Below are 15,303 nucleotides of genomic sequence, written 5' to 3' on the forward strand. Positions count from 1 at the left end.
ACACTAAGCTTGATCAATCTATGATTCTCAACACCTTCTTTATCATATTGAGATCATCAAGTTTGGATATATCTTCACTGAATTGCGTGCCCTTGTTGGCTGGTGCATGACAGTTTTATAGTCTACCCAGATTGACATCAAAGTTCCTTTCTAGAGCGCATGGATGGGTAGACACCATCAATTTATAATCTCGCTTGCAGATAGTAATCCAATATTGCTCTCCATCTCTCTTGCATTCGGTCCTTTGTCTTGTGGAAGATTTTGCAGTTTGTGTGAACGTACAAGTCGTATTTTCTTACAGTCGTATTTTCTTACATATCAAATATATAAATGTGACACTATACAGTAACAAAATATTATCTTAAGTATAATTGTATAATCCAATAGATAGTATTAGTGTAATAATTTATAGTATGAATAAATAAAATTTGAATCTATTATAGTTTACTTAATTTTAATTATTAAATTATTCATATGATTGTCTCTCTCTCTCTCTCTCCCCCAATAAATATGTGTATACAGAAGGTAACTGTATTTTGCATCTTCTACGACCGTTTCACTTCAACCGCCCGCGAATGCTCAAGAAGCTGCCCGTTGCGCTGAAGGGAGCTGGTTGCAGATTCCCATAAGCAGCAATAAGCCAAGCTCGTTTTCTGTCAACAGGTCCAATAGCCTTTTTTTAATATGTGTACGTGTATATGCACCGTAAACTATTGAAACAAACACACACACACACATGGATGTAAGCAAGCATGTTCTTATGCCCATACATTGGCACATAGATGTGTCACTGTATGTATGTATATCACACACATATACATATGTATATATATGTGCGTGTTTGTATATATATAAAGTTCTTATTTTATACACACATATGTAAATAATGTGTGTTTTGTGTGTGTGTGTGTGTGTGTGTGCGCGCGCGCGCGCACGCATACACACTTGTATATAATTTGTGTGTGTGTGTGTGTGTGAGAGAGAGAGAGAGAGAGAGAGAGAGAGAGCTGGCTACTCAAAATGTAACTGATACTCCTATCCTTCTTGCCATGTATGTATATTACATATGTATATATATAAGTTTATATTTGTTTGTGTGTGATACACACATACATACATATATACACGTGTGTGTGTGCGCGCGCGCGTGCGCATACACACACTTGTATATAATGTGTGTGTGTGTGTGTGTGAGATACACACATATATACATATATAACGCGTGTTTTTGTGTGTGTGTGTGTGTCTATGTACATACACAGTTGTGTGTAATGTGTGTGTGTGTGTGAGAGAGAGAGAGAGAGAGAGAGAGAGTAAATGACTGTGCCTACTGTTCTTGTCGTGCAGTAAGTCGATGAAAGTAGGGTGGATATGTTAGACCCTTCTTTTGGTCACAGTATGACCATCACATTACGAAGAATGGTGTATCACTATGGTTGTGGCTATCCTTTATGGCCATCACATTGTGAAGAATGGAAATTTTATGGGAATGATGCTGTGAAGGACCCAAGTTTTCCTTGCTGCAGCAAAGTCGGTGCTTAGCATGTAGCAGCTTTTAAGTGAGTGGTTATGAGCATAATGGCTTAAAATCCAGCTATTGGCGAGGATGGTTATGCTTATATCTGTAGACCATTACTATCATATGTCATATGTCATTTCATAGCCTGATTATGGTCAAATTTTACACATGTGATTGTCACCTGATTTGGGCTTGTCATCAGAGTATCGACTCTTTGTGCCACACAACGTAAGTGTCGTGGATGGGCAGTTCTTCATACTCGCTTTGGATAGAAGCTGAATGCATTCCTTCAAAGACAGCTAGAGCTCACCCTCTTCATCCTGTCAACCGAGCACACCCACCAGAAGTTGATCTGAATCACGTACAAAAGAACATAAATCATATCAGGTAGATGTGAACCACAGGGCCATGCGACAAGAAAGCATGTCGAGAAAAAAATTAGTTCTTCTTTTAATGACCTTGATGGGGTTTAAGTCCATCTTCTGGCTTATCATGCAGAAAAGCAGAGAACGATGGGACTCACAAGACCTCAAGAAAGCCATCACTAGGGAGAAAGTTCGACAAGACTCTAGACTTATCAGAATACCTGGACCGACATGATATTCAAGTTTCTGAGAAGTTTCTTTACCAACGACTCCAGGTTTGCATTGACAAAAAAGACTTGGAATTAGGAAGGCAAGTGCATGCTTTTATAAAGAGGTGTGGACAGCATTCAAATGCTTTTTTGGGCAGCCATCTCATTCGCATGTTTTCATGTTGTGGGAGTTTGCCAGAAGCATACCTTGTCTTTAGCAAGCTGCCTGCACAGAATGTGTTCACATGGAGTGCAATCATTTCAGCTTATGCGAACTATGGGCAAGGTGACCAGGCATGCAACCTGTTCAAGCAAATGCTGCAGTCAAGAATCAAACCTGACGAATGTGTCTTTGTTGTGGTCCTTAAAGCATGTGCAAGCATACCATTTCTCATTCAGGGTAAGCTGATACATGCTCATGTAATAGATTGTGGCTTTGAGTCAAATAATTTTGTTGCCAACACCCTCATTGGCATGTATGCTAGCTGTGGAAGCCTCGCCGATGGATGCGCTGTGTTTGGCCATTTATCAAAGCAAAACGTGGCAACGTGGAATGCAATGATAGCAGCGTATCTTCAACATGGGGATGTTGAAGAATGTGTCCAACTCTTTCAACAAATGCAGAAGGAGGGTATGAAGCCAAACAATATCACATGTGTTAGCATATTGAAAGCATGTTCCTACATAACTCTCGGTCAGACCAAGTTCTTTCATATTCAGATTATAGAAAGTGGCTTGGAATTAGATACCTATGTTGCAAGCACACTTATAGATGTGTATGCCAAACATGGGAGCATTGATGATGCACGCCAAGTGTTTGACAAGCTGCCTGAGAGAGACTTGGTGACATGGAGTACAATAATTGCAGGATATGTCCAGAATGGAAATGGGCAAGAGGCGCTTATGCTTTTCCAGCATATGCAACTCACAGGAGGGAAAGCAGACAATGTCATATATGTGTGTGTTTTGAACGCATGTTCAACCACAGCAGCTGTAGATCAGGGGCAGCTGATTTATGCATGCCTTATTGATGAGGAGTTTCCTCTGGATGTGTTTCTTGGAAGTGCACTTATCGACATGTATGCTAGTCATGGTAAGCTTGTGGATGCTCAAAGGGTTTTCAACGACCTACCTCAAAGAGATGTGGGAGTGTGGAATGCCATGATTGAGGGTTGTACTACAAATAGCAATTATGAGCTGGCCATACATTATTTTGAGGGCATGCAGAGCGAGCTGATGCCAGATGAAGTTACATTTGTTTGTCTTCTCTCCATGTGTAGCCATATGGGCTTGGTGGAAGAGGCATGGTACCGGATGAAGTCGATGATAGGACAGTACGGCATTACACCAATAGTTGAACACTATAACTGCATCATTGACCTTCTGGGTCGTTCTGGGCAGTTGGATGAGGCAGAAAATGTGCTTCAGAATATGCCATGGCAACCTACTATCAAAAGCTGGATGTCGTTGCTTAGTAACTGCAAACATTATGGCAATGTGGAAATGGGAATTCGATGCTTTAAGCATGTCATCGTCATTGATTGTACACACGCTTCTGCATACACGTTGCTGTGGGCCCTTTTTTCAGGTGCTGGCCTGTGGGTGGATGCTTTAAAAATCGAGGAACTGAGGAAACGTGCACAAGCCTGGAAAAAGCCAGGGAAGGCCTATATTGAGGTTGGCCAGAGGTTGCATGAGTTCGTCGTGGGAGATAAAAGCCACCCATCACTTGCTGCCTCCTACAAAAAGTTGAAATCTTTATTTTTGCATGGGAATACCAAAGGGTGCATACCACAATTAGACTTTTTGCTTGCCTGTTGAGATATTTCACATGGACAGTGTGCAGAAAAGCTGGCCATACCACTTCCTCTTTGCAGAATGATCCAACCAGGAGTAACTGGGTGAAAACCCTTGGGTTTAGAGTGACCATACTGTCTGAAAGGGGCATTTCGTACGAAGGATGCATGTTTATTAGAGGGACCAGGCTGTTTGAAAGGTGGGGCATTTCTTGTGAAGGATGTGTATGCTTGGATCATTTTACTCATGTTTTGTTGTCTTCACTTTGTACTGCACTCCAACTAGGAGTATCCGGGTGAAACCCTGTGTGTTTAGTGGGGCCATGCTGTCTGAAAGGGGCACTTCTTGTGAAGGATGGATGTTTAGAGGGACCGAACTGTTTGAAAGATGGGACATTTTTTGTGAAGACTTGTGAAGGATGGATATGCTTGGATAATTCGTCTTCATGCAAGTATAACTAGTTGTCCTCTTCATGCAGGAATAACTACAAGTCTGGAAGAATTCTTCTTTTTTGTTACTCTTGCCAACTTGACAAACAATTTTTTGGATATATACCTTGTGGATGTGGCTGTTGCCCCTCTTAGGCCATGATATTTGTGGCATCAAGCTACATTATCATGCAGATCTTAGTGTGACAACATTGGTGATTTGATTGGCAGAGCTCCACGTGTTCTATGCAGAAGACTCCTCTCCACAAGCAGGTAATTTCTACATCCACTCAGCAAAGACAGACTTTGTTAATGTCACTACTCAATCAATGCAATAGCAGTCTGTTTCCAATTTTAGTGGCTGTTTGCCAGATTGAACTGACCACAAAAATGACTCAGCTGGCTTCCATTACAAGGCGTTGAAGAATTGTAACAAAGAAAGTATCTCCTAAAGAGTTCTCTTCCAAAAGTTGGTGTTGGGATTCAAGCTCGATGACAACTTGTGCCAGTTGCATTATGTGCTGGCATGTTAGGTAGTAGCATTTGTGAGACATAAATGACCGCGTCCAACTGGTCATAGTTGTGTGGACAGTAGCTAGGGTTAGCAGTGTGTGGACATAACACAAGTAGGGTGTTGTAGCTTTTCCATTATGGCTTAATGCAGTGTGAGATGGGACATGGCTTCCCTCTATTTCTAGGGTTTCAGTAATACATTAGGGTTTGCTCCTGTGTGTGTGTTCCCTCTCCCTTTAAGTGTTTTTCATCATGGTATCAGAGCAAGGTGCTCTCTATTAGGGTTTATGAGTGAGTGAGAGAAGAGGGAGAAGAAGCTGTGGAGCTTGCCATTGGAGCTGTGAAGCTTGGAGCACACGGATTTTCACCAGATACGAGAGCTTGGCCGACTGGGTAAGGAAAACTAAACTGTCATGTGCATTTCGCACTTAGATGCCACGTAGACATATCTGTACAAAAGGTGCAGGACCTGGGATGGTAAACTGGTCCCATGTGAGCTCAGTTCGGGACGAGTCAGCCAGGGATCCATCTCAGATGTCCGAGGTCAGGTGTGCATTGTCTTGCATATGAGTCCAAGGTCAGGTGTGCACTATCCTGTGCACTATCGTGTACATGAAACAGTGCCAGTTCGCGCTGTGAGTCTCCCTCTGAAATGATATCAGTGATTCTGTGTATCTGGTATGGTACCAGATGTCAGATCATTGTGTAGAAAGTTAGGGTTTGCTTTTAGGAAAAGAGGCCAATCCATAGGGCTACCCCAAGTCTTAGTGTGGGCATGGGGATGGTGTGAAACCACCCCCATGAGGGCCAGAAAGGCCCTGGCTGTACCCACCAACCATGGGTAGGCCATGGAGGGCTGTAGGACAGCCCTAGGGGTAGGCCAGGGGTAGCCGACTGGTTATCTAGCCCTAGGAGAGGTGTAGGGCAAGTATGGGGCAGCCTATATAGGTTGCCCAGCCTCCAGAACAGTGTAATCAGTGCCCAGTCTCCCAGACAGCAGGCGCACAGTGCCCAGCCACTTTTATCCATGCGCATAGGTGCCTAGGCCAAGTAAGAAAACAGGCGCAGCATTTAATGTGAGTTAATGCTGTTTTATTCAGTCGTGGACTGAATATATGACATTCGACTGCTATAAGACTGGCCGATTGCTACACTGGAGTAGTATAAATACCAAGGCCCAGATCCATTTGTGTTATCTCATCATTCACCAAGTGCTCAAGCAAAACAGGGCTAGGACAGCCAAGAAGTTGCTAAAGCAAAGGGGTGGAGGACTGCAGGTCAAGGCAGAGATTTCTCAGCCAAGAAAGGTCAAGATTTTTGTATTTTCTTTTCAGATTTACATCATTCTTATAAAGCAAATACACCATCCGTGGTGGGGGCCCTACAGTGGATATTTGGGATCCAATACTGTGTCCTCTCCATCTCTCCCTCTCTCTATTTTCTGCACATCTTCATTCAGTTTGTGCATTAATTCCGTCGTGAAAAGTGTGCTGATTTCTGAGCATTGAAGTTACAGATCTTCTTCGAAGCTTCCGCATGTTACAGTGGTATCAGAGCCTACTTCAAGTGCAAAGATTTAGCAAAGAAACCATAATTTTTTCTCGCTCGTGTGGTTGGTTTTCAGACGCTAGTGGACTCTCCTTCTCGGAGTGACTCCTGTCCCTCAAAGGACGGTTGGTTTTCAGCCTCCGGAAGCCTCCAGACATCTCCCACACACATAGTGGTGGATGGTCAGATTGCGCTCCGGAAAGGAAGTGCGTTTTCTTGCTATGGCGAGCTTCGACGACGAAAGAGACCAAGAACCATGGGACGAGAGTGTACCAGGCAGCCTTGCTAGGGCACCAGGCTTGAGTGTTGCAGAGATGTCCCAGTAGATGATGCGAGCAATCGCAGACCAGACGACCAAGTTGGAAGAGCAGAAGGTGCAGATTGAGGCTCTGGAAGAACGTACCCATTCTCCAGGGTCGCGTTTTCCATCTCCTCCTCCCTCTCCTTCCGTATCCTAGATTCCAGATCCTTGACACAGGGACCCTCTCACAGGGTACTTCAGCCGAGCTCTTTGTTTGAGTTGCAAATGCGTGCATTGGAGGTCCGACAACGTGAAGACGAAGCCATGCGATGTGTGGAACATGAGCGTTACCTAGCAGCTTTGGACGTCAGATTGACACCGGCGGCGCCCTCGGATCATTTTCTTGAGAAAATGAACTTCAGTAAGTATAATGGTAAACTCGATCCCACAACTCTCTATTCATGGTTGCATCAGTTTGAAGCTTACTTGGCCGCAGTTAGAAAGAGAGATACTGACAGAGTGATCTTAGCTCGTTGGTACTTGGAAGGTGAGGCCATTCCTTGGTGGACTCAATGGGCTCATGCTCACACCAGATTAGGTATGGCAGCTTATGTGTGGGATGAGTTTGTCCGTGACCTTAAGCAGCGGTTTCTATTGTTCCACTACCTTGAACGACTCGAAGACGAGTTCAGGGGAGTGCGTCAGAACGCGCAACCAATCCTTCAGTTTGCCAACAGAATTTCGACTTTATGTTTGCAATTAGGCTTATTTGATTCGGACAAGAAAGGGCAGTTTTTGTATAACCTTGACACGCAAATCCAATGGGAGGTGCGTATGTTTAGGCCAGCCACCTTCGAAGACGCACTCTCGCTTGCGTAGAGTGCAGAAATGAAGCATAATGGTGGCAAGCCCAAGACTTCCCAGCCGGCTTCTCCCAAGGCTACCGCCTCGAGGGACAAAGGCCAAAACTAGACGGGGTCTTCCTCCCAGGACAGAGCCCAGGAGCCTCTGGCTCCAAGAACTCGAACACTGCGTCTAAGCTTACTCCAGACCAAAAAGCGGAGGCAGGCAAGACAGGTGGCAAGTTGAGTGCTGAGGAGCTTTCTCAGTACAAGGAGGGTAGATGTTTCTTTTGTCATACAAAAGGACATACTTCTCGGGAGTGTCCTAAGAAGCCTCTAAAGCCCGCCGCCGCTGCCTCCACAGCTTCTGTGGTGAGCGTAGCTCCCACACAGACCTCAGTGGCTGCCCCTAGTTCTTCAAATCCCGGTGCTTCAGTCAGAGTAATTATTAGCCAGGAGCTCGAAGATAAGCAGGACGCCCATGACTAGGAGAATGAGCGCAATGAATTGCTCAAGTCCTTTGGCTACATAGGTGGCCAGAGAGTCGTTGTCTTGTTTGACAGTGGCACCACGAAGGATGTGGTCACAGAACAGGCCGCTAGGCGTGCCTGTTTCGACCTGAATTCGGTGGACAAACAGGTTGAGGGTTTTAGCACAGGCATGACAACGAGCGTCAAGTATGAAGCTCTAGGTGCTAAGTTAGTTATTCAGGGCATAGAATTTGTGCGTGATTTTATGGTTGCCCCTCTTGTAGGAGCAGACATAATTTTGGGCATTCAGTGGTTTCACAAGTTTCTTCCTGATGTCAAGTGGGACAAGCACACGTTCCTGATCAATCGGAATGTGTCAAACGCCCCAGTGACCATTAAGTGTGAGCCAGGAATTCTGAACTTTTCGCTCATAAGCCACTTGCTAAGCGAGCAGTCTCAGGAAAGGCGCACAGTGTGCGATGATATACATCCAGACAGCCCAGACGGTGGCCAGTGCTTCCGAGAAGTACTCGGCTCTCCATGAAAAGTTCCAGAAGATTTTTCTTCGGGACAGCCTCCCTCCTCAGTTTCCCCCGTCCAGACCAGAGGACCTACTCCCAGGCTCAAAACCCTTGAGCAAGTTTCCGTATCGCCTTTCCAAGGCAATGGAATCGGAGTTGGACCGCCAACTCCAAGAATTGTTGCAATCTAGCTTCATCCACCCCAACGTGTCGCCATTTGCAGCACCGATTTTATTTGTCAAGAAGAAAGATGGGTCTTCCCGTTTGTGTGTCGATTATCATGCACTCAATAAGTTGACTATCAAGAGTAGATTCTCGATGCCTCGAATAGATTATATTCTCGAGAGGTTGAATGGAGCAAAGGTGTTCTCGAAACTTGATTTAAAGAGTGGGTACTACCAGGTGAGGATTGTGGAGGGGGACATCCCCAAGACAGCCTTCCGTACGGAACGAGCCCACTATGAATTTGTGGTCATGCCATTTCGCTTAACGAACTCCCCAACTACATTTAACTGCATGATGATGCGTGTTTTTTGAGATTTGATTGGAAAACGTGTGTTCATATTCTTGGACAACATACTGGTATTTTCAGCTACAGTTGAGCAGCATGACATTGATGTGGAGAAAGTTCTTAAGTTGCCGGAAAGCAATGAGCTCTACGTCAATGAAAAGAAGTCCGAATTTTATTTGTTCTAGGTGCATTACTTGGGATACATAATTAGTGCCGAAGGCATTTGACTTGATCCGGCTAAAGGGAAATACCTCAGACTGTTTATGACATTAGATCCTTTGTGGGTATATGCCAGGCATACTCCACCCACATAGACAAGTTTTCTGATCTCTCGGCGGATCTCACCGATCTGCTAAATGGTGTGAAGACAAGAAGGCAAAGGATTCGAATGACTCCACGAGCATTGGAGGCATTCCAGAACCTCAAGGTGGCTTTATCAGAAGCGCCTTGTTTAGCACTTGCCTCGTGGGACGAGTTTAGCACTTGCCTCGTGGGATGAGTCATTTCAGGTGATCACCGATACGAGTAACATCACAATTGGAGGTGTGTTACAACAGAATGGTCATCCAATAGCTTACATGTCTCGTAAGTTACTGTCCGCAGAGAAGAATCACTCAGTCTATGATTGTGAACTCCTAGCAGTTATACAAGCCTTGAAACATTGGAAACATTTTCTTTATGGCCGTGACTTTGAGGTTCGCACTGACCATCAGGCATTACACTGGATTCAGACAATGCCAAGTCAGATATTCCAGCAGTTCGGTGGTATGATTGAGTACCTTCCAGGAAAGGCTAATCCAGTGGAGCCGATGCTTTGAGCAAGAAGGGACAAGTGACTACGATTCAAACCACAAGACTTGATCTTATTGGTACAGGACTAGATAACATGAAGCACACGTACGCGGATTCCGAGGAATTTGGTACACAGTGGGAACAAGCATTGGATGCCACAGGACCATGCCACTTTTTGATACGCGATGGTTGGCTTTTCTACAAAGATCGACTGTGTGTCATGAAGTTGTTTAGGGCAGCTCTTCTCCATGATGTCCATGACGCCATTACAGGTGGTCATAGGGGCATGAATTCGACTCTGAAAAAATTGGAACGGCAATATTATTGGCCAAAGATGAGGTGAGATGTGTTTACATATGTACAACGCTGTGATATTTGTCAAAAGGTGAAAGCTCCTCGTGGAAAGAAGATAGGGTTGTTACAGCCCTTGCCAATTCTTGAGGGTCCTTTCCAAGACATTTCAATGGACTTTGTCACGAATCTGCCTCCCAATCCGAGTAAGCGTAATATGCAGTGCTTAGCTATTGTTGATAGATTTAGCAAATTTGTTATGCTTATTCCTTGTAGGGCCAATGTGACCGCTAAGGATGTTGCCCAATTGTTCATTCGGCATTGGTACCCGATTGGTTCGATTCCTAGGACCATAGTATCAGACCGCAATGCCAAGTTTACCAGTCATTTTTGGAGGGCATGGTTTGATAACGTTGGTACTAAATTGAATTTTTCCAGTGCATTCCACCCACAGACGACAGACGGCCAGATAAGAGATATACAACCAGTTGGTCTTTAATGTGCTGAAGTGTTATGTGCTGAATTTTTCCAGTGCATTCCACCCACAGACGACAGACGGCCAGATAAGAGATATACAACCAGTTGGTCTTTAATGTGCTGAAGTGTTATGTCCATGATCATCAAGGTAAGTGGGAATCTTATTTGCCTTTAGTTCAAGTTGTTTTGAATGATTCTTTTTCTTCAGCTATTGGCAGGACTCCATATGAGGCAGCGTTTGGAAGACCTTTCCAGTCGTTGTTGACCAGGACCTCGTCTTCAGTACCTGAAGTGAACAGAGTGACGGAGTCTTACCAGGAGATTTTAGAGTCAGTAAAAGACAGATTGGCTAAAGCGCAAGAGGCCTACACTCGACAGGCCAATAAAGAAAAAAGGGATATGAAGTTTTCAGAAGGGGATTGAGTTTATCTTCGGATTATGAAGCAAAGGTTGAAACAGGTGGGCAAGCGATGCCCAAAGTTGTCTTTTAGCAGCTTCGGACCTTTTCCCATTAGGAAGAAGATTAATGAGGTGTCTATGCAGTTAAAGTTACTTCCACGTTGGACAATGCACGATGTGTGTCAAAGACGAGGTGGAACCAAATATTATTGATGAAGCAAAAGTTATGGTTCCAGAACAGATCCTTCTGCACCGTTTCAAGCATGGCTTAGGCCGAAGACAAAGACAGTTCCTCATGAAGTTTCAAGACCGAGGGACCCACGAAGCGGTATGGGTCGACAAAGTTTTTTGAAGACTATCCGACGTTATTGATGGATTATTTGGAGGCTATGCAGCTTCTGTCAAGTTAAGAAGAAGGGGATGTCACATGCATCTCGCACTTGGATGCCACGTAGACATATCTGTACAGAAGGTGCAGGACCTGGGATGGTAAACTGGTCCCATGTGAGCCCAGTCCGCGGTGACGAGTCAGCCAGGGATCCATCTAAGTCGTCCGAGGTCAAGTGTGCATTGTCCTGCACAGGAGTCCAAGGTCAGTGTGCACTGTCCTGCACATGAAACAGTGTCAGTCTGCGCTGTGAGTCTCCCTCTGGAATGATGTCAGTGATTATGTGTATCTGGTATGGTACCGGATGCCAGATCATTGTGTAGAAAGTCAGGGTTTGCTTTTAGGAAAAGGGGCCAGCCCATAGGGCTACCCCAAGTCTTAGTGTGGGCATGGGGATGGTGTGAAACCACCCCCATGAGGGCTAGGAAGGCCCTAGCTGTACCCACCAGCCATGGGTAGGCCATGGAGGGCTGTAGGACAGCCCTAGGGGAAGGCAAGGGGTAGCCAATTGGTTATCCAGCCCTAGGAGAGGTGTAGGGCAAGTATGGGGCAGCCCATACAGGCTGCCCAGCCTCCAGAATAGTGTGTAATCAATGCCCAGCCTCCCAGACAGCAGGCGCACAGTGCCCAACCACTTTTATCCATGCGCATAGGTGCCCATGCCAAGTAGGAAAACATGCGCAGAATTTATGTGAGTTAATGTTGTTTTATTCAGTTGTGGACTGAATATATGACAGCAGACTACTATAATGCTGACCGACTGCTACACTGGAGTAGTATAAATACGAAGGCCCAGATCCATTTGTGTTATCTCATTATTCACCAAGTGCTCAAGCAAAATAGGGTTAGGACAGCCAAGAAGTTGCTAAAGTAAAGGGGTGGAGGACTGTAGGTCAAGAGCCCATTGTGTTGGCAACTCATGTGCAAGCCCTAGAGTGATTATGGAGCAAGTGTGATGTTGGAAAAGTTCTGTTTTGAAGCCCTCACAAAAACAATGAATAGATGCTCATTTTTGATGCAATTGGAGCCGGTTTTTTGTAAAAATCACAATGTTGATGGCTTGGGTGCATGCCAAGGGGTGTTGGCAATTCATATATACCATCATTAGCCACACACAACTCCTCAATTCCCCCTAATTATAGGCGGCGCAGCTTGGGAGGCTAAAACAGAGCAGTTTTTATCTTTTTTTGCTTGGTTGAGATCCAACTAAGGCTTGGTTGGTTGATTCCTTGCACAAGTTTCTTAGCAATATTGTGGTACACACAGAGGAGAAGGATGCTATGTGTTTTGTTGGAGCAATTATGCATTTGGGTGCCAATCATGGCCTGATTAAGAGTTGTTAATTATGATTAATGAAACAGAGGGTTGTTAATCGACTAATTACTCACTCAATTTTGACAATTGGTCTAATTCCTTTTACACGGAGTTAGTAGACATCATTGCTAAGCTAATGAATGCCTGGTCCCTCAATTTGGACAAGATTTAAGGAAATTAAAGCACTTTTGATATTGGTTTTATTGGTTTTTCTCAAAACAGAGAAGGGGATTTGATATTTCTGGTATGTATACACCTTGATTGGTGTTAATATGCAACATTGAGCTTGTTCGGGTGTTAATGCAAGTTATCTACACCTGATTGAACCACTATATTTCAATTTGAAGCATTTGGAAGCCTCAGAAAGTGCGCCAAAACAGGGTATTTTGGATTGTGTATGCTAGTTCAATTTGAATGCACTCAGTGTGATTTTCTACATCAATAGTGAAGTTGGTTGAGTACTTTGGAGTATTTGGGATAATTATTAGAGTGTGGCTGAGCTGAGGAAGGCTCATTTACAGGATTGGACGTGTGTAGAAAGTGCATTTGCATTGAGCAAATATGTCAGACGAGAAGTTGGATAGAAAGAACTTGCAGGCATGGAAGTATAGGATCAAAAGCTTTCTGAAAGGAAACGGATTTTGGAACCTTGTTATAGGTGCGGAGCCAGAGCTTGCGGCATATTCTTCTCTGTCATCAATGCTCGTGCTATCTCTACAATGTGTCTGTTTTTCCACTCAACAACTCCATTTTGTTGCGGAGTGTATCTACATGTAAATTGTCTCTGAATGCCATTACTTTGCAAGAATTCAGAGAACTCATTGGAGAAGTATTCTCCCCCTTCATTTGACCTTAAGCACTTCACATGCTTTGAACACTTCACTCTTCTCCTTCATGAAATACACCCACACTTTCCTCGTGTGGTCATGAATGAATGTTACGTAATACCTGTAGCCACCCATAAACATAGTCTTCACATAGGACCCTATACATTTGAATGCACAATATCTAGTACATTCTTACTCACATTTCTGTCATGTGGAAATACATGTTTTGTTTGCTTTCCAAATTGACATGCTTCATAAACTTTCTACATACCTTCAACTTTAAACTTAGGCAGCCCTGTCACAATTTCTTTAGTCTGCATAGACTTCATTCTTGGCACATTTACATGCCCAATTCTCTTATGCTAAATATCTGTATCTGCAATAACTCTTGAACTATTTGCAAATATTGCAGCACTCACTTCAGGCATATTTACATTTAATGTAAACATTCTTCCTACTCTGTTGCCTTTTGCAACCAACCTGTACTTATCTTTAAAGTCTTCTACATACAGCAGCAGCCATCAGGGTTAAACCGGTGATGGCACGGAAGCGGTAGAGCTGTCTACGCCCTTATAGGATGCCACACTTCCACACACGCATATAAACACACCAGAACACCAGACCAAAAAGCGTGAACAAGACTTATATTTCAGATCTGGCTATCACAACTTGTTCCCAAACAAACAAAGAAAAAAAAGAACTCTCTGGCATCACCAAGCAACAGCTAATCAAAAGAATTTATAACTCTAGCTTGAGTCCCCAGAAGAGGTAGAAATCCACAAAATACCATACACACGCACTCTCTCTCTGGCTCTCTGTGCTGATCCTCTGTCAGCCGCACTTCAAACTCAAGCTCACAATGCTACTAGCCCACCACCAAGCAGTCACACTGTATATCACCAGCATTTGTCTGCATCCAGTTATCTTCAGAATCACCAGTCACCCCAGCACCTCTACTGCAAGGCGGCAATTCTCTTTTACTACAGCTGGTCTCTCTGTACCCAAGGCCCACACCATGACTCGAGAGGCCTCCTCTTTGTTCACAAGGTGGTTACCCAATCTCCTTTGCCTCAGCACCCAGTTCCACAAGAAGGCGACCATCCAACTCTTCTCACCTACACTGTTTCCCTACAACAACGATACCTGCCAGCCTGCCTAGCATTCCACTCTTGCAGTCTTTTTACCCTTTACCTCTTCTAGTCGTGGCGACCCTCAGCTTCAAGGCAGCCCCTTCACTGCTTGTGCGGCCTCACCCAGTCGCCTCCAGCCTTCAGCGCTAGCAGCTATGCACTCCAGAGCCACAGTAGTCGACTCAAGGCGGCCACCTCTTGCACTTGTAGCTGCACTCCAAAATCCCAGCAGCTCGACCCAAGCTTTTGTCACTGCCGAATCCCAAAGTAGCTCTTTGCGCTGGCTTGGCTCCCTCTCTCTTTCCACCACCAAAGGCGACCCTCTCTATACGAATCTCCTTTTCCTCGCACAGTGGACTTTTTCTTTTGTTTCGCTGCAGTCTCTCGCCTGTGCGTCAGCTAACCAACGCTACGCCAAAAGCCACAACTGCAGTTGACCCAGCATCCGTAGCAACTACTAGCGGCTCCCCCACGGTCGGCAGTGTCCCTCCAGGCGGCCTTCGTTCCTTCTACTCGGTGACGATCTCTGCAGCGCCTGCAATCGCGACCTTTTTCTTTCACTGCGCCCTCCAGCTACAACACAAAGCGACCTTCCCTCCTTGCAGCTGCACTCCCAGCGCTTCCTTTTTTTCTCTCCCTCCTCCTACGTCAGAGAGCTCTCTCTCTTACAAACCGCCAGCGCTTCCTTTTTTCCTACAGTCGCCCCACCACCTTCGCTTCG

At 44.9% G+C, this 15,303-nt stretch overlaps 1 protein-coding gene across 3 annotated transcripts; it reads left to right on the plus strand.

Moving 5' to 3' along the window:
- Positions 1–494: 494 nt before the first annotated feature.
- On the plus strand, positions 495–4,552 carry LOC147612955 (putative pentatricopeptide repeat-containing protein At3g05240). Of its 3 annotated transcripts, XR_015263333.1 has the most exons (5): positions 495–663; positions 1,348–1,559; positions 1,722–1,906; positions 2,018–4,089; positions 4,369–4,552. XR_015263333.1 is itself a non-coding variant. In XM_086782229.1 (4 exons), the coding sequence occupies exons 3-4, from the start codon at positions 1,761–1,763 to the stop codon at positions 3,912–3,914; spliced, it is 2,043 nt and encodes a 680-aa protein (XP_086638355.1). In that variant the 5' UTR covers positions 495–663; positions 1,348–1,559; positions 1,722–1,760; the 3' UTR covers positions 3,915–4,552. The 3 variants fall into 3 exon arrangements, 2 of the variants coding, with proteins under 2 accessions (XP_086638355.1, XP_086638357.1); XM_086782229.1 differs by having other exon boundaries at positions 2,018–4,552; XM_086782231.1 differs by having other exon boundaries at positions 510–663; positions 1,348–1,530; positions 2,018–4,552.
- Positions 4,553–15,303: the final 10,751 nt, after the last annotated feature.

This window comes from Cibotium barometz, chromosome 44 (assembly GCF_041138505.1).
Source record: "Cibotium barometz isolate CiBa-2024 chromosome 44, ASM4113850v1, whole genome shotgun sequence".
NCBI lineage: Eukaryota > Viridiplantae > Streptophyta > Polypodiopsida > Cyatheales > Cibotiaceae > Cibotium > Cibotium barometz.

Coding starts and splice junctions, on each gene's coding strand:
- LOC147612955 (XM_086782229.1), top strand. CDS start 1,761: ATGGGCAGTTCTTCATACTCGCTTTGGATAGAAGCTGAATGCATTCCT. Junction 1,907..2,017: donor AAGAACATAAATCATATCAG/GTAGATGTGAAC, acceptor CTTATCATGCAG/AAAAGCAGAGAACGATGGGA.